The 18,370-nt window shown below is 42.3% G+C and overlaps 1 protein-coding gene across 1 annotated transcript; it reads right to left on the minus strand.

The window, feature by feature from the left end:
• Positions 1-123: 123 nt before the first annotated feature.
• On the minus strand, positions 124-17,921 carry katnip (katanin interacting protein). Its single transcript, XM_083903330.1, has 29 exons — positions 17,847-17,921; positions 17,216-17,290; positions 15,574-15,662; positions 15,178-15,353; positions 14,501-14,616; positions 14,318-14,419; positions 14,011-14,160; positions 13,681-13,921; positions 13,088-13,219; positions 12,835-12,986; positions 12,493-12,587; positions 11,743-11,839; positions 11,455-11,664; positions 10,766-10,903; positions 8,946-9,816; positions 7,031-7,798; positions 6,738-6,946; positions 6,101-6,179; positions 5,839-6,016; positions 5,580-5,745; positions 4,566-4,732; positions 4,418-4,479; positions 3,295-3,405; positions 2,949-3,088; positions 2,757-2,858; positions 2,509-2,669; positions 1,598-1,624; positions 1,231-1,316; positions 124-1,121 (listed from the first exon to the last, which is right to left on the minus strand). Exons 2-29 carry the CDS (start codon positions 17,225-17,227, stop codon positions 1,063-1,065), a joined length of 4,896 nt encoding a protein of 1,631 aa, XP_083759456.1. The 5' UTR covers positions 17,228-17,290; positions 17,847-17,921; the 3' UTR covers positions 124-1,062.
• Between the last annotated feature and the right edge of the window lie 449 nt (positions 17,922-18,370).

Below are 18,370 nucleotides of genomic sequence, written 5' to 3' on the forward strand. Positions count from 1 at the left end.
TGAGAAACAGAGTAATAATGGCTACTGCTGCTCAGAAATGGAAATTAAATACATAAAACTGCATTTTATATACAATTACTCCCCATCCAGTGTAAGGAGTACATATGTGTTTATGTTGTGTCCAATATTTAAAGACATCACGACTAATGCTGAAACGATCCCATGCAACAAGTTAGTAGAGTAAATATAGAATGAATGACGAGTACAACACCGAGTATTATAGTGACGATAGAACCACATTTATCCCTCTGTAAAGATTATGCTTCTCTGTTTGAGGTAAGTGAATAGTATTTGCATAATAAGGAGTTGCCTGTTACTGTTTGAATTGAACTCCTAAATTAGCTGTAGCAACTTGAAAAAAGGTCACTTGTACTACAAACAAGTTTTTCCTAACCGATGCTAAGCAGATAAAAAAAATTGACTTTTTCTTTGACTTGAAATGTCCCAAAAAACGTTATGACTGTTCTATTTTTTTCCTAAATCGCCACTTCAACAGTCGTCGTTTGCAAAGGTTAAAGACCTCTGTGGAAGCACCGAAAAGGAAAATCAACACGCTTATTTCACAGTTATAAATCACTGATAGATATAAATTAGTGTCTGCATAGCGTTACGGTTGCTTGGTGCACTGACGGGAGTGTTGGTCAGTTCTCTCGTACCCGTCAGTTTGATAAAAATCAGTAAGAAATAGCCATATCCTGATGTGAGTGTATTCTTTTTTTTTTCCCCCAACATGCCACAAGCAGCATTAATAATAATATGTGCAGCACAAAAGTCACAAGTAGCAGCAACAGATAATAGTGTTTTAAAGTACGAGGCACAATAATAGGGCTGGTAAAAATGCAGCCTCACAGGTTTTATCCTGGCACTGAGGGACGAGGGGCAACAACACAGGACGTGTTAAAGAAACGTGTGGGCGATTGTTCGCAGTAAAACGGGAGCGATCCACTCATAATGTGGCGCTCTCTCTATAAAACCACTGTGTCATGGTGGGTCTCGTTGCCCCCTGAGTCAGTTTTTGCTCATTCTCTTCAAAGATAAAATCCACACGTGTCCATGTCTCTGTCAGTACCTCCTCTTCCCATGTTTCCCACTGTCAGTCATGCAGGTCTTTGGTCGCAGAGCTGTTGTTTGAGGAAGAACAAGCATTGTTTTTTTAGTGGGTGGGTGATTGCTTTTAATTCAATTTTAGATTGAGAAAGCTGTGGAAACGTGATGTCAGGCCCGACTCACCCGGATCTGCCGTCTGCTTCTTCTTGTTGTGGCGTACGACCTGATTCTCGTTGATCATCTTCACGTCCTGGTCCTCCACGTAATTACTGCAAACAGAGCGAGGAAAAAAAAATAAGACGCAGCAGAGACATTCAATCTGTTTGTTGGAATCTGAGACCGACGGACGACGACAGCAACAGTACAAAATAGAGGAGCGACTGGTGACAAAGGCCTTGAGTTCAAAGATGGTCACAGAAGGGCAGACATCACAGTCAAACGTGGGTAAGGAGGGTGTGCGACAAGTTACAAGTCACTGGAGGAATCTGCAGCACATGGATTGACCACAGGGGGGTGCTGACACAGGCTTTACACTGGCTCTGTTACTCACTGTGGGAGGTGTCGGCTGCCATGGGGGCTGGAGTGGAGAAGAGCACATGACTCTCTACTAAAAGCAGCAGGATTTATTGTCCTTTTTAAAAAACCATTTAGCTTACATGCATCATAATACATTTTCATTTGTGTCCAGATGAGGGTTTTTAGCTCTTTTTCAGAGGAAATCTTCAGGTACGCTGGGGCGTGGTGTGCGTGCCACTGTAAACAGGAAGTCGATCCTCTCTTCTGCAGTTGTTGCAGTTTGATGTGCGAATTACTAACAAGAAACATCTGAGCAAGACTTTCTGTTGTGAAACTTGACGAGGTCAAACTGAGAGTACGTGTTTCGCTGAGTTTTTCGGTCACAGCCGACAGCCGAGTAGTGGCTGATGAGAACCAATCAGGAAGTGGGTAGCAAGGTCTCAGCTCTTGCCTCTCTATACTACATTCTTAGAAATAAAAAGTAAGAAGTAGAACCATATAAGGTTCTTCGACTTGTCCTCATAGGAGAACCCTTTTTGGAGGGTTCCACCAAGAACCCCTTCAAAATCCTTTATTCAGGAAATGGCTTTTAAAGGGTTATCTTGATCAAAATGGTTCTTACTGGAACCATTAGTGTCACCAAGAACCCTTGAAGCAAATGGTTCCAGGTAGAACCTCAGCCCTTGTAGAAGGACCCTTTTGGAACCCTTATTTCTAAGAGTGTATACTATATACTACTACTATTATACGACAACAGAGTTGCACAGTTTTCAGTGGAGCAGTGTTTTTAAACCTTTAAAATGCCAATGTAGCCTAGCATAATGTACTTTTAAATTAAAATGGAGTTATATGAATGTTCTGTGAATCTGAATATGTGTTTTTCTTTGTGAAACCACGTAGTCAAACACTATAATAATATGTCTCAGTGTCAGAAAGCGTGTGTACCTGATGACAGTGTTCCTCTCGCGGTGTACGATGTAAGCATTGTCTGTGAACAGGATGGTGTGGTAGGGCACTACAGGATCACAGGTGGGCAGAATGCCCCGCGACACAAAGCTCACGCAGTCCAAGATGCCGTTATACACGAGGAGATCGTCCACCAGCAGCTGCACACACACAAAAGAGACATTCAGTTTGCAGTCTGGAGGTGAAGGAACAAGTCATTATTTGACAGCAAAGAAAGCCCCTTTTACCCCAAACTCCTTCACTCCTCTCTGCGGCGTCTTAGAATAGTTCCACAACTTGATCATGGACACGGTCACTGGCTGATCGAAGATGACGTACACGCGGTTCACCTACATGGAAAACAAGCAACAGCACATTCAATAACAAACTGTGATTGGTGCTCACGGACGAGCCTGTTGTCGCAAAAACACTTGACTCACCAGTCCCGGGAGAACCGGCGCCAACCACATGTGTCTTCCATCATGAGTGCTGTTGACTCCGTCTATTAATTTATCCGGAGTTCTCACGTCACCGCTCACATTATCCAGAACATTTACACTGTCTGGAAAAGCAGCGATGTCTGGTGGACACCATTTTAAGGTACAGACATTTATTAACATGGACTACTATTATTCATCCAGCACCTGTTATCTACCACCAATTCTACTCATTTAATTTTTTTATTTAGAGTTTTTATTCTAGGCTTATTAATATCAACTCTTTCTACAATATAAGTTCAATTTAATATAAGTTCAAGTAACTAAACACACAAGGAAGGAAGGATACTGTTGTCACTCAGACTGATCCTCTCCTGGTTCTGGTCGTAAAACTCCAGGCCGTTGAGACCGACGTAGTACGGATCGCCCCAGGTTGTAAACAGCTGCAGCTGAAAAATGACTGACGGTTGAAGTTCAAGGTATATACAGTACAACTCAGGTCACCTGGTATAGCTCATATAAAACCCTGTCTTCTGTTTTCCATTTAGTACAAAGGTTGTGTTTATAGTGGCCGAACAGTAGCAGCATCAAAATAAGGGCTACATTAATGTGTAAGCCAGCTGTGACACTACCGTTCAAAAGTTTGGGGTCACTTAGAAATGTCCTTATTTTTGAAGGAAAAACACTTTTTTCCAATGAATATAACATTAAATGAATCATAAATACACTCTATACATTATTACTGTGGTACGTGACTATTCTAGCTGCAAACGTCTGGTTTTTAATGGAATATGTAGGTGTATAGAGGCCTATTTCCAGTGTTCTAATGGTACATTGTGTTTGCTAATCGTGTTTGAACCCTATTGGATGATTAGAAAACCCTTGAAAACCCTTGTGCTGAAAACAGTTTTGCTGGTTCTTTGACAAAAGCAAAGATTATTATTTTGAATAAAAAACATTATTTCTAATCTTGTCAATGTCTTGACTATATTTTCTATTCATTTTGCAACTCTTTTGATGAATAAAAGTGTGACTTTTAATAGAAAACACAAACAAATTGCATAGGTGACCCCAAACAGTAGTGTATATTTACAGTTTTATCCATCCCCTGGTGATTCTGAAAGGGTTTGCACATTGCACAAGAGAGAAAAGGCTAGAATACATCTCTGTTCTCACGCCTGGGGAAAAAAAGCAGCTAGCAAACAACATGTCTTTGAAGGTTCTCAGTCATCTATGTCATAGTCGGCTTCTGTGGTTAGCTGTTGGCGATTGGACTTTCACAAGCAACCTACAGCTAACCACAGGACATGGTTAGGAAACAACAGCAAACTATGCAGCTCTGTTTATGTGGCCTTAACCTAAAAAAAAAGAAATAAATCTCTTTCCTTTCATTTGCAAATACCAAAAAGATTACTACAGACCTTAGAAAACAGACGGGGGATTTGGCTGAGCTCATATGAGACAAAGGATACATCCACTGGGCATGATGGGAGCTTCATAGTCCATGCTGGCCTCCTCTTGTTTCTTACTGATCCTTCTTCAATAAAAACAAAACAACATGAATTAAAAAAAATAAAGGTTTCTCCTGAAATACAAGCACATGGAAACTGCAGCTCCTACTTGTGGTAGTCGTCGGCGCTCTTGTTGTACGTGGACGTCTGGAGGAAGTCCACAAAGAGGATCTCCTGCGCAAAGTCAAAGTGACAGTTGCCCGGACCTTTCCTGATCAGGAAGCCGCCCGCTGGGGAGATGGGAACGTCGTCCAGGGACACGTGAATCACCTTCACCTGCAGCAAACGTGTGGAGAATTACAGTCGGTTTATGTGTTGTATCTTCAATATATAAACTTAAGATGTCTCACACAGCTTTGAAAGCATGTTCCTCATCATGAGTAGCTCTTTATATGTCAATTCTATTTTGGTTTTGCACAAACAAATGGTAACTTACAGTACATCGTGCTGTTCTGCATCTTCAGTATCAAGTTATTAAACAATGTACATATACACTACCGGTCAAAAGTTTGGGGTCACTTAGAAATGTCCTTATCTTTTGCTGTAACACTGGAAATTTCCCCACTGCGGGACGAATAAAGGACTTCTTATCTTATCTTATCTTATTATCTTTGAAGGAAAAGCACTTTTTTCAATGAATATAACATGAAATGTTAGTGAAATACACTCTATACATTGTCAATGTGGTAAACGACTATTCTAGCTGCAAACGTCTGCTTTTTAATGGAATATGTACATAGGTGTATAGAGGCCCATTTCCAGTGTTCTAATGGTACATTGTGTTTGCTAATCGCGTTAGAAGGCTATTGAATGGTTAGAAAACCCTTGTGAAATTATGTTAGCACAGCTGAAAAAAGTTATTATTTTGAATAAAAATAATGTTTTCTAATATTGTCAATGTCCTGACTATATGTTCTATTAATTTTGCAACTTGGTGAATAAAAGTGTGACCTTTAATGGAAAAAAATTGTATAGGTGACCCCAAATTTAATGATCGGTAGTGCAACTCTTCTTTGTAAAAACTAATTTAGGTCCGTTTTTACATAAAGAGTAGGTAAAATCTCTTTCTTTTACTGAAAAGAGTAAAATTATCTGGAAAAACTATATTTATCAAGTGTCTCACCCCTCTGTACGAATCCTCAGGAGACTTGTTGTAGTTCCAGATACGGAGTCCAGCTATGGTCTGGGCCTTGTTGAAGGTAATGTTCAGGGTGTGAGGTTCTCCATAGGAGAAAGGGATCAGCCACATGTGCTGGTCATCAGTGGTGATGTTGTGACCATCAATAAGCCTGGATAATAATAATAATAATAATAATAATAAAGTCAATGTGCGTGCAGTTTTTAATGGAGGTAGCAGATTTTTCATTTAGAGTCTGACGTACTTATCAAGTGTGCGCAGGTCGTGTCCGTACTCGGGCAGGTCATTGAGGTCGCAGGGTGACGCGGTCATCATACTGAGGTCTAACGGTAAACTCTCTCCATCTTTCCCCACCACCTCCAATCCAGTCAGGCCCATGTAGTGGGAGTCGCCCCAAGTCAACAACAGCTCCAGTCTAAGAACTGAGAGACAGGAATTTTAAGTATCCAGAGAGAAAACACACAAAGTAAAGAGAACATGTGATGACTTGATACAGTTATACTCACACTTTCCAGTGTACATCCCAGGAATATGATCCATGTTTTCCTCACACTGGCTCATAGAGGGATTGAGGTGAAGTTTCATCTAAGAAAAACATGTGGACATGGTATATGCAGGAATCCTGAAGTTAATTTCAATACCTTTTTAAGACTTTTTCAAGACCTTATCGTCACTTTAAGCTGTCATCAGCAACACATATTTAACTTACAAAACAGTTTTAGTTTGTAATTAAATCTATAGAGCAAAGGAAAACTTGAATGAATACATTAAACCAAAGGCAAGGTTTATTAAAATAAACAACAAGTAACACTTTGACTCAAGTATTCACGATTTTGAGTTAAAGTTTATTTATCTGTGCGATTTCGGATTTTATTTCACACCAGTAGGAGCGCGTTCGCTGTCGTGCGACCCTGAGTCGATCTTGCAGGGCGAGCAACACAGGGAGGAAAATACATATACATTCATGCATACATTTTGCAGCCAAACTATGGACAAAATTTAATACCTCATACTTTTTAATATTTTTTAAGGGCCTTCATTTTCCCAAATTTGATTTATCAACTTTTAATACGTTTTAAGACCCCACGGACACCCTGATTAAGAGTGCAGCTGATCTTAAAAACAATGAAATCTTGCACTCACAGTGAGGTCTTCCTCTCTGAAGCCGGCCTGAGTGAAGGGTCTTTCCTCTCCCTCTCCATCAGCAGTGCGTGGTCTCTGCAGCTCCTCCTCATAGACCTGACTCTCGCCGCCTTCACCTTCACTGAGGAACGTTTCATCGTAGTGAGACATGGCCTCCAGGATGTCATCATCGGTGGTGAACAGGATGGTGTCACCAAACTGGTCCAGCTCTGACAAAACAAAGCATACGGAATGTTGAGCAAAGCACAACGAGGAGCATAAAAAAACACAGTGATGTTGCTCTACTCGGTTACCTCCAGACAGAGTCCCTGAAGCTTTGGCAATCTCTCCTCTGAAGATGCACCTTCCATCCAGAAGCATTTCCACCTCTTTCACCCCACGGAACGAGTGGATGCGTGACTTGTTGTAGTTCCACACGCGGATCATGGCCAATTGAAAGGGAGCTCCAAAATCCAGGAAGATGGTGTGGTTGCGACCAGGCGTGAACGGGGCCAACCACAGATGCATGTCATCCTGTGTGCGGTTGATGCCGTCAATGAGGTTGGTAACAATGCGCGGATCTTTGCCGTACGCAGGGAGAATGTTAATGTCTGGAGGATCTGCGTGAATGTGAGTCGGTCGAAGAGGCTCGCCGCTGGAGCTGAACACCTCCAGGCCATTGAGGCCCACGTAGTGCCGATCCCCCCACGTGGAGAGGATGCTGATCACCAGTCTTTGTCCCTGTGGCAGCACAGGGATTTCAAATTCGTCCTCCTGCTCCATAGATGGATCATCATCATGGGCGTCGCACAGAGACCCCTGAGTTGTCAAAGAGGAATGGGGGCTTCTGGGCGCTGAGGAGGGGTTGACCTGGACTGTGGCTGGACCGCGGCCCTGGCGCTGGAGGAACTCGTCAAAGATGTCGCCTTCAAAGCCCATGTTGGAGATGCGTCCACGCTGGCATTGGTTGAACTTGATGAGAGAGTCCCAGGACTCCATGAGCGTGTCGTCCTGCTGGCTGTGCAGCAGAGCCCGAGTTGAGCACAGCCTTTTGTTGGTGTTCACCAATGACAGCGGCTCCTCTAGAAAACACACAAGCAGTAGCCAGTAACTACTTAGAGGCCAAAGTTAAAGAGACAGCTGTTATTGACCTCCGCCAGGAGATATATGTTTTCGCCGGAGTTTGTTTGTTTGTTTGTTTGTTTGTCTGTTAGCAACATAACTCGAAAAGTCGCGGACGGATTTGGATGCAATTCAGGAAATGTCCGCAATGGGACCAGGAACAAGTGTTTACATTTTGGGTGTGATCCGTAGACTTTATTATTAATTTTATCGCTAGTTTGTGGGGGGCTAAGCTGCCTTGACGGAGGTCTGCACTCTCCGAGAGGTTTTCTAGTCTACCTTTAAATCTATTTTAAGTTAAAAAAATTAAGTATTTATCATGATTTATTCATTATTTTCCATGACAGGAAGGAGATCAACAAATTAACACCCAGGATAAACATTGAAAAGTTCTAACAGGAAAAACACAGGTGTTGTGACGTGAACATATGATAACAGTTGCAATGACTCTGTTCAGTTCATGTCAAGACAGTGTGACAGAGCTCTATCATTAACACCAATGCTTTACTCAATGTGGCCTGTCAAAATGGAAAGGTCCATTTGAACCTACAAATAGTCTGTCATGTAAGGTAGTCTGTTTATTAATCTAGGAGTTTTACAGATTATAATGGAGGGGGCAACAAATTAAAAAGTCTCTTTCAGATGATAAATTCCATCGAAAATGTCCCGACAGTGTCTGATACCTCAGGTACAGTGATAGAGGGTGATAAAGGTTAATCAGTAGCAGAAGGTAAGATGATTATCATCCACCACAGAGTGCATGGCAGCTCACACACACACGGCTGCTCAGGAACCAGTAAATGAGTAGTAGTTTTCATTTGTCACCCACCACGAAGACATAGCTCTATGAGGTGAAAGTGTCGAGCTAATGTTAATATAGCAGTGGTCTCATTACTCATTCATTTGGAATTACTTAAATACAATGTAATAATCAGTAGATGTGCAGTCATGAATTAATTATTAAGCTTCTTCAAATATCAAGCATGTAAGTAGTTTGTTTGGCTGACATTAATAGGTGAAATGCAAACCACAAGGTTAAATAATCACATATAAACTGTATTAGTATTGTAGCCTCACATAAGGAGGGTGTTAGCAATGACTACCTACCTGTATTTGTCAGTGATGCAGCTCTGTGGTGCTGCTCCTCTGTCTGCCTGCCAGTGCCTGCACCGTTTCGCAACGAACTCCTGCGTCCACTGATGGGTCTGTCTGACCTTTGCTCCCCGAGCTCCTCCAGGAGGTCGCAGCTCAGATCCAGAGCGTCCGCATTCCACAGAGTCCCGTTTACCGTCCTCTCCATGCCTCTGCACACCCGGCCAGGGTTACACGGCAGCTCCGAGAGCATCGAGGAGGTCGAGGCCGAGGCCGAGGGAGACTGGGGCTCGGCGGAGTGCTGAGGTACGAGCCACCGTGGCCTCTCCCTGTTGGCCTCACAGCCCTCTGGAACACCTCTGTTCAAGGGCTGCAGCCACTGAGGCGCCACCCGTGATGAGGACGGCTGGGTTGTGACCGTCTGCTCCACGACTATTGGCTGAGCCACTTGCTGCCTGAGAGAGAGGGGCTCTTCTGCGGCAGACAAATCAAAAGAGTTTCTTTGTGCAGAAGAGCAGCGAGTGGAAGCAGACACTCCCACTGGTGAAGAAGAGATGGGTGGTAAAGGTAAATTTGACTTCTCCTGCATGTCCATCATAGCTTGGCTTGCTGTATCCGATGGCTGTGAATTGAAACTATGGTATCGCTGGGAGCTGCTGGTCTCTCTGCCATTCTTGTCCTCATGGCGTTGGGGGCTCACACCCCGCAGATTGTGTCCTGAAGACACAGGGCTCGAGAACAGAGAGTCCAACAGCTGGAAATCCTGAAGGTCAATCGTGGTGCTGTAGTCGAAGACCTGGTTGCCGCAGCCCTTTTCCAGTTCTCCTTCAAACACCAGTGTGCTGTTGAGGTACAGCTTGATATGACGTGCACCAATATCAAGCTCCTGAGGAAGAAACGGGACACTGATTTATTTTGAATTTACAGCCACGCTTACAAGCGTGCAGAAAAATATCTTAACACCTATTAGCTTTTGATACAGAACAATATTTTGTTAATAGAATGATTCATTATTAAAAGTAAAATAATCAAAAAGGTATAACAAAGAAACACACACTTTTGATCTATCCATCTACTTAGAGCTGTCAACTAATTTGATCGTTTTAGCTTCTTAAATGTGAATATTTTCTTCGTTTCTTTGCTCCACACAACAAAGAAATCATTACAACTGAATCATTTTTGATTGTAGAAAAGGCAAATGCCAGGTTTGACAAACAACGTTTGTGAGCGTTTTTTTTTTTAATTTTCTCACATTTTATGGACCAAATGATTCGATTACGAAAATAATTGTTTGTTGCAGCTCTACATCTACTTTTAACACACACAGATACCAAGCCATGGCTGCCATGATGAAATGGCTGAAACCAGAATATCACTGTAAACGCAGATCATAATCAAACCTATTTACCACTCATAGGTTCTTACCTTCCAGGTTCAAGACGGCAAGTAATTGTAGAGCGCTCTAGTTACATGGACAGATGGTTGATGGTGTATCTTTGCCCCTCTATGTACAGCAGTGACGCGGAAAAGGCAGAATGATGTCCACGTTTCTCCCTAACACTAATCCTCTGGGACTAATCTCTCACTGTTCTACATTTGGCCCAACTCAACGGCAGCTCAGCCAGCCGCTGCTGCTGCTGCTTATAGAGAACCACACCCCTGATGTAACCCACGCCATCACCGTGTGAGATGGAGACAACACAAAAGCATGACAGATTTATGTGCTGACATAAAATCTCTGAACTGGAGAGGAGCATCAATCAGAAGATATATAAACAGATATGGAATAGCTTACACATGTGAACAACACAGTAGAATAATAAAAAGGCCCATACGTTGAGGCTTCTGTTGTAGTTCCAGATTTTAATGCGGGATATTCCAAAGTCTGGGGAATGCTCCGTGTTCCTGACGATGAAGTAGAGCTGAACAGGAGGATGGAAAGGACACGTCCACATGTGGCGCTCTTTGATGGTCTGTGAAAACAAGAGAACAGACAAGGTGTCGTCTTTACACAACAGACAGGTGTGCGTGTGCAAAATGACCTGTTTATTTGTGGGGGGGTTTTTTTCTACAGTATTTTTATTGTTTTATTGATTGTTCTTAGGTCTATTAGGTCACACATTTGTATGTTTTGTTTATTTATCTCTGATGTACAACACATCAGCTGTTGTTTCAGCTGTTGTTGTTTTTAAAGTGCTTTCTGCATAAAGTTGGATTTTTCAATAGTTGTTTTTTAATCCAACAAAAATGTAAGAGAATTATGATAAAAGATGACAAATTCTGTTGAAAATCCTTGTGCAAATTCTGTTGAAATATAAAATATACTGAGTACAGACTATATATATATACACATATATACATACATATGTATGTATAATATTTATATATACGTATATATATATAAATGTGTAATATATAAGGTGGCAGAAGAGCATGAGACAACACATAATATATATATATTATATATTGATATAATTTCCTTTACAGATTTATTCTGCATAAGCAGAAACCAGCAGAGCCTCACCTTCACCTTTCCACTGACAAGCGCTCCCAGATTCCCGGGGTGGTCCGTGTTCCTAATGTCGAGGTCGTGCGGCGACACATACAGCTTCTTGTTCCTGTGGCAGAAGAACTGCAGCTCCGTCAGGCCGACATGCAGCACGTTCCCCCAGTTTGACAGGATCTCCATGGTGACATACAACGCGGGGGTGACCTCGGCGGAGGATGACCTTCTCTGCAAATGAAATTATGAGTGAGTGAATGAGTATCAGGACTGTTCATTCTGAAATGTGTGCCACTCTTAGTGACTCACCATGTGCTTGCTATTGTCTGTTTTGACGCTCTGAGCAATGTTGTAGCTGGGTACACCTTCAAGTTTCTCCAAGGCTGAGAGCAGCTTCTGTTGTTGGCTGAAAAGAAGGACATACAACCTCAGCTCTGCTGCTCTGCCTCTTGTCCCTGACCTTCATCGTAATGGTAAAAAGGCCACTGACAGTAGTTTGTTCTGCCACTGTGTGATTTATAATAACCATCACGTGTCCTGGGGGGCAGCTGTGGCTTAGTGGTTAGGGCTTCGAGCTCGAGACAGGAAGGTAGCCGGTTCAATCCCCGACCAGTCCGCAGCAAACCCCCCTCACTGCTCCCCGAGCGCCGCTCACTGGCATGGCAGCTCACTGCGCTGGGTTACATGTTCTACACCTCACTGTGTGCTGTGTGTGTTCACTAACTCACTGCAGAATTGAATTTCCCCTTGCGGGACTTAAAGGGTTCTTAATCTTAATCTTCTACCACTCAGTGGACAGAATGTACTGTATTAACAGGAGGGAGGAAACATTTGGGGCTATTTCTCTGACTGCTATTGCAAGTGTGAAGTCAAGGTTCAGTTCAAGACTGTGTAATAGATTTAAAATGTGATGGAGCAGTACCACACAATGCCATCAAATCATTTGCTATGCTGCATCATATTTATATTACATTTATATTGATTCAAACTGCAATTTAGGCTGAAAAACGATATATGAAGAACAGCATAAGAGTGTTTTAGTGTATTTTATCAACATACCTGGGGCCCATAAGAGTGATTTTCTGCATGGCCAAAGTAACATTGTTCTCATTCTTGTCAGGGATGTTGTGGTTCAATATCTGGTGTGTCCTGCCCTAAATGAGGGAAAAAGCAGAATAGAAGATTAAGAGATAAAAATGCTTTTAAGAAAAAAAAGGGGGTTTATGTATAAGCCACATTGTTGTTTTAAAATCAAGAACACATAAAGTACATTCGATTTAAGAGTGGATTATACTGAAAAGAACAATCAGAAAAATGTATGCTATAGATCACCATAAAAGCAAATGGTAAAAGTGGAATTAATGGCAAAATTGTGAGAGGTGCACTGTCGGGCAAGCAGACCATGTTGCGACTAAAGAGCTCTGGACTCTGCATGCGGTTGTTCTCTCTCTGGATGGCCTGGTGAACCCTGTCCACCTTCTCTTCAGGGTCTCGCTCCTCAAAAGACGCCTTTCTGACTGATGACAGTGGTCTTTCCACACGACTTCTTGGCCCTAAAGCAAAAAGTATGTTTTTTGTTTTTTTAGCCCGAGCAACATCAATGCATCAATCAAACCTTGAATATTTGATCCTATGACTCTCAGGTCATACTCACTCTGACTTTCCCAGCTGTCATCTGAAGGCGGCCTATCTAACGTCTTGCTCTTCACTAACATAGGCTTGGTGGGTATAAAGGCGTCAGAGTTTTCTTTCCTTTTTGCAGACAGAGAGCGTTCGATCTTACGACCTGGAACAAAAAGTTGACAAGTTGCATCTTTGGCTGTCTCCGACCAGAGACAGAGCTTAACGTGCATGTGTGAATGTGAATGTGTCCATGTTGTATTCTGAGAGGCAAGCAGTTCTTTAATGAGTGAGGGTATGTCAAGACAAGAATATCTAAAATGCACAGAATAGGAGAGCTGAACGTTGCTCTGTGTTCAACTGCAAGAAGATGACTAGCCTGGATAAAACTAAAGAATTTTACCTTAATTTGTAGTCAAATCAAATCAAAGTCCAGATATCAATATTGAAAATGTGTCATACATTTTTAATCAATACCCAGACCGATTACTGACAGTGATGAATGTGTCTGTGTTGCACATAATAACAAACACAGCAGTACCTTTCAGTAATTGTTAACTGACAATATTGGACAGTGCTGATGAAGCAGATTTGGATGAGGAGACAAAACTGAACGCTGAAGACTACCTATAGGCGAGGGTCCAAAGTCCAGAACAATGAGCTTTGCCGAGTCGAAATGGCTTTGGGAGCCACTGGGCTGAGGTTTAGATGAGGACTTGGAGGATGTGAGAGGCATTCCCAGTTCATCCAGACTCTCAGTGCTCTCCTCCCTCTCGATCTGCTCCTCTATCCATTCTTCTTCCGACTCCTCGCCTGCGGAGCCACGGCCGCCGCGACGCATACTAACCTCCAGGCTCCGACGGAGAACCTAGTTTAAAAAAAAAAAAAAAGGTCAGCATTTTTATGTTCAGTGTCAGCATTCAGATGCAGACAGTTTGCACATTCCCCTCATCTCACCTTCACTTCCTCGAGGTTGAGAAGCACCTTCTCATTGTGCTCCTGGCTCGCTTGGCCTCCCTGGCTCTCAGACCTGGAGCTGAAGGAGCGCGTCAGCTTGCATGTGTCCCTGGGGGAGCGTGGACTACGAGGAGAGCGTGGACCCGAGCTCTGTGTGAAAGAGACAGTGATTGGGTGACAGGGAAGTAGAGAAAAGGGATGGAGAGATGCTAAATAGTACAGACAGCTGCCTCTGACACATAGCCCCTCCCCTAAAATAAACACCCACACAGGCTTAGTAGACACTGCTATATTATTTACTCTTTACCTCCATGTCTATGCTTTCATTGGGCTCAAAATCTTCAGAGTAGCACTTTTCTGGAGAGATAAGCAATTTTTTCCCTTCCTCTGTTCGAACTTTTACAGAATTCTGGAAGGATGACAAAAGAAAAACAATTAGATATGCCGACTATCAAAAATATTAATGCACAAATCGGTTTTTAATCTCTACCTGCACCCATTCTTTCCTCTGGACCTTTCCTGGAGCAGTGTGGCTCCTCTTCCTCTGGGTTTGCTCCAGATTATGGCTATCTTCAGTTAACTGGTGGGCACTTCTACAGACATCTGCTGATGAGTCACACAGGCACAGAAAGGAACATGAGCAGTGTGCAGCAGACTTGCCTCAGAGGAGAGGGAACACACAGTCACATGTACAGATGGTCCACTGCACAAAGAGGAAGACGGAAACACTGGCTGCCAGCTGTGATTATAGCCACCACTATCATTTATTCGCTGTGACTCAAACTAGGTTCGCGCCATGCGAACCCTACAAGCTGAGGAGTCGTGGATATTAGCTGGATTCCATATGGTCTGGATACACCAGACACAACAAGAAGGAAGTGTGATGTAGGGCTGCAACAGCTAATCTATTCATTGATTATTATTAGATTACTAAAATAATCAGCAACTGGGCAGCCCATAGCTAAAGGGGACTTGATTTGCTGACATTTTATGAACAAAAACAACTAATTGATTAATCACGATATCAACAAATTAATAAATTATAAAAACAATCATGAGTTGCAGCACGAGTCTGAAGCTTTTAGTTGGTCGGTATTTCCCCCTGCACGGCAAAATGAAAAAAAGAGTCTTATATAAGTCTGTCATTTTTGTCCTCGAATGACCTACCTGACGTCAGTGCAGTCGTCCACACAGGTGAGGCACTAGCAGACTTGTGGCTGAAACTCTTGGGCTGATTCCTGCTGGCTTCTGCATTGGCTCCATTCAGATAAATGGAAAACCCTTGCTCGAGCCTTTCCAGCTCAATCTGCTTGGGGTCTTTGACTTTAAGGCGCTTTAGGATCCTGATGTAAAAGAAAGAATAGGGGTGACATCTCTAAAATGAACACAAACTCAAAGGACATCGACGTTTTGCTGTATTACTTAAAATAAGAATAAAAATCAATCTTTTCATGTCTCAAAGTAAATAACCAATCAGTGCTCCTTTTGGGAAGCAGTGCACTTGTGTATCCTCTCTGTGAAATCTAATCCGTTTCTCCGTAATCGTCCATGCTCACGCGTCACCTGTTTTTCTGCTGGAGGGCGATTAAATATTCATCCAGAGTGTCATCTACAGCAGAGGCAAGCTTCTCTCCTTGGCACGCCTTATCCTCCTTCAAGAGCACACACACACACACACACACACACACACACACACACACACACACCCCCACACACACACACACACACACAGCAGTGTCAGAAAACCCTCAATCAGCTGTTAGAGGAAAACAGACTGTCACAATACCCCTCACTGTAGCACAGGTATTCACAGTCACAGTCAAGTACAATCACAAACAGTAGACAAACAACTTGCTAAACCAATCAATAAAACACCAATACAGCACATGCAGTGTGTCAGACCCTAACTAAGAAGTGGTCATCGACTCTGAGGTGTGGTGGTGGAATAGTGAGCACAACAAAAATGCTGAAAAACGTTCATTAATTTAAGGAAAACAATGGACTCAGTATGGCCAAGATCCTTAATGAATAATTCTGATAGATAAAATACCTCTCCACACTAATTATTACAGGGCGTGATGTCACAAACCTATGATTTTAGTCCTGAGCCTCAGCCAGTAACAAGCTTGATAAGAGAAGTGTGTCTCATGCCAACAGCTGTCAACAACTCATGCCACCCCTACTATGGATGAAATCATCATGCAAAGACGAGCAGAGAATTCACAAAGCCCTTACTGAGGATGTCTATAAGTCAACTAGGCTACTGCATCTGTCAAGTGTCAGGAGCAGAGGAGAAGCAGAGGAGTAAAAGTGAAGGAAGAGGAATTAGAGAACACTTGGCGTTAGTGGCAGAGTATGAAGAAACAGCGTGACTTCTTCCAGTAAAATGACAGATGGTGTGAACTTGAAATAAGATCGTCTTTCATTAGTCCAGCAATGGGGGAAAAAATGCAGTGTTAGAGCAGCAGACTCGGTAAAATAGGAAGCATGCACCACAAACAACAGGAATTATAAGAAATATAGGAAAGTGTTAAATATAAAGAGGCTAAATAAATAGAGAGAGGTGTTTAGTATAGTCAGTTAATTTTAATGTCTGTGTCTTGTGGCTCATCCCATGCGGGATTATACAACACCATCGTAAAATAAAATTTAATGCATACACAAAAAGTAGGGCTGATAGAGCAGTCATCTATCAACTTGGAGGGTGTGGGTTTGATTCCGCTAGCCTATATGCTGATGTGTCCTTGGGCAAGACATCTAGATGTGCTGTATGAAAGTGTGAGTGAATGGGTGAATGGCTCATCAAGACTAGAAGAGCGCTGTGTAAATACAGACCATCTAAATTATACTAAATGCGTGTAATCTTCTGACATTTTACGAACCAAACAACTCATCGATTAATCATTTAAAAAAAAACATAACAAAAAACCTGACGGATTAATTGCTTAACAGATTAAAAGCCCTAATATACAACATGGCACATTATGCATATAGGGTACAGTTAACTGTTGAAAAGCATGTCATGTTTTAGCAACAACATATTTTTGTTAATACCAATAGAGCTACTTTAATTGAAAAATATGAACCTTATATTGCACTGATTGCTTTGACATTACAGTGTGTATTTCACAGTTATATGAATTAAAGTAAGAAATAGTGCATGTGGTCTAGCAGAGCACATAAGAGGTTGTTTTTTTCTGCTTACCTCGATATCCATCGTGTAGCTGCAGATGATGCTGTTTACACAAATCCTATCCCATCTTGAAGAGAACAGATTGTCCTTTATAAAAAAGATAATATGTGATATGATTTTAACACAGACGAGGACCCTACGAATACATGCCACCCAAATTACCTTACAATATGCGGTTTAAGTACATGTCACCCCACCCGCTGGACACTTCAGCATAATAAATACATATAACCGTACATATAATTTATATTCTCTCTTTTCGTGATGTTTTCGACAGGAGTCGCTTAAAACACGACTGAACACGAGCGAGTGTCAAAAGCTCGATATCTTAATTTGGATAGCATTCAGAGCTAACACGTTAGCATCTCCTGACAGCGTTTACACTGTGAAGCATGTAAAATGTGTTTTTGTGTCTTTTCCCACTGTGTCATTGCGGGTCCGCTGTTTATTGCACTAATTGCCTGTTTTGTTAGCGGCGCTGAAGACACAAGCGGCTCGGCTAAGCATCGCTGATGCTAGGCTAACAACAAACTGACAGGCTAGCAAGTTAGCATGTCAATGACACATACAAAAGCGGCTTTAACGCTTTATATATGTACGTACAACATTAAATATGTTAATACCACATTAAGCAAATACTTACTCCCCCTGTCAAGAGTGTATTCGCTATCCATTGCGGTGAAAACAAATGACTTTGTTTTGTGTGTTTCTAATCATGTGCCGAGTGTGTTGTGTTGGTTGGTAACCAAGATAGCCGTCCACCAATAGGAGAGAGCCGCACCAGAGTAAACCACGCCCACAAGTCTTCTGCTGATGCTGCTGCTGCCACAAGCCTGCAGAAAACCTGGAGCTGCTGAATCACACACACACACACACACCGGAGACAGTGGTATGCAAGTCATGTAACAGGGAAATAAGGTGAAGTAAAATCACATAAAGTCACGTCATGCACAGGAACACTGGATGAACATAAGTATATAAGGTGATCTTAGAAGTACACGCTCATGGTCACCTGCAAACACATCCATACAAGCTTGCACACAACTTTGGGCAAGGAAGTATGTGTTGTAAATTCACACACATTTACAAGGCAATAAGGAGACCCATGCATGCAAGTCTGCACAAAAGTGCACACTTTCTCCTGAAGCACTGCAGACAAGTCACGTT

This window comes from Microchirus variegatus (assembly GCF_963457635.1).
Source record: "Microchirus variegatus genome assembly, chromosome: 17".
Taxonomy (NCBI): domain Eukaryota; kingdom Metazoa; phylum Chordata; class Actinopteri; order Pleuronectiformes; family Soleidae; genus Microchirus; species Microchirus variegatus.

What these genes read in the sequence shown, in the direction of transcription:
- katnip (XM_083903330.1), bottom strand. An exon ending in GCCCTCCAGCAGAAAAACAG is followed by an intron (nt 15,354 to 15,573) that starts GTGACGCGTGAG and finishes CTTTTACATCAG; the next exon opens with GATCCTAAAGCGCCTTAAAG. An exon ending in AGAGGAAAGAATGGGTGCAG is followed by an intron (nt 14,420 to 14,500) that starts GTAGAGATTAAA and finishes TCATCCTTCCAG; the next exon opens with AATTCTGTAAAAGTTCGAAC.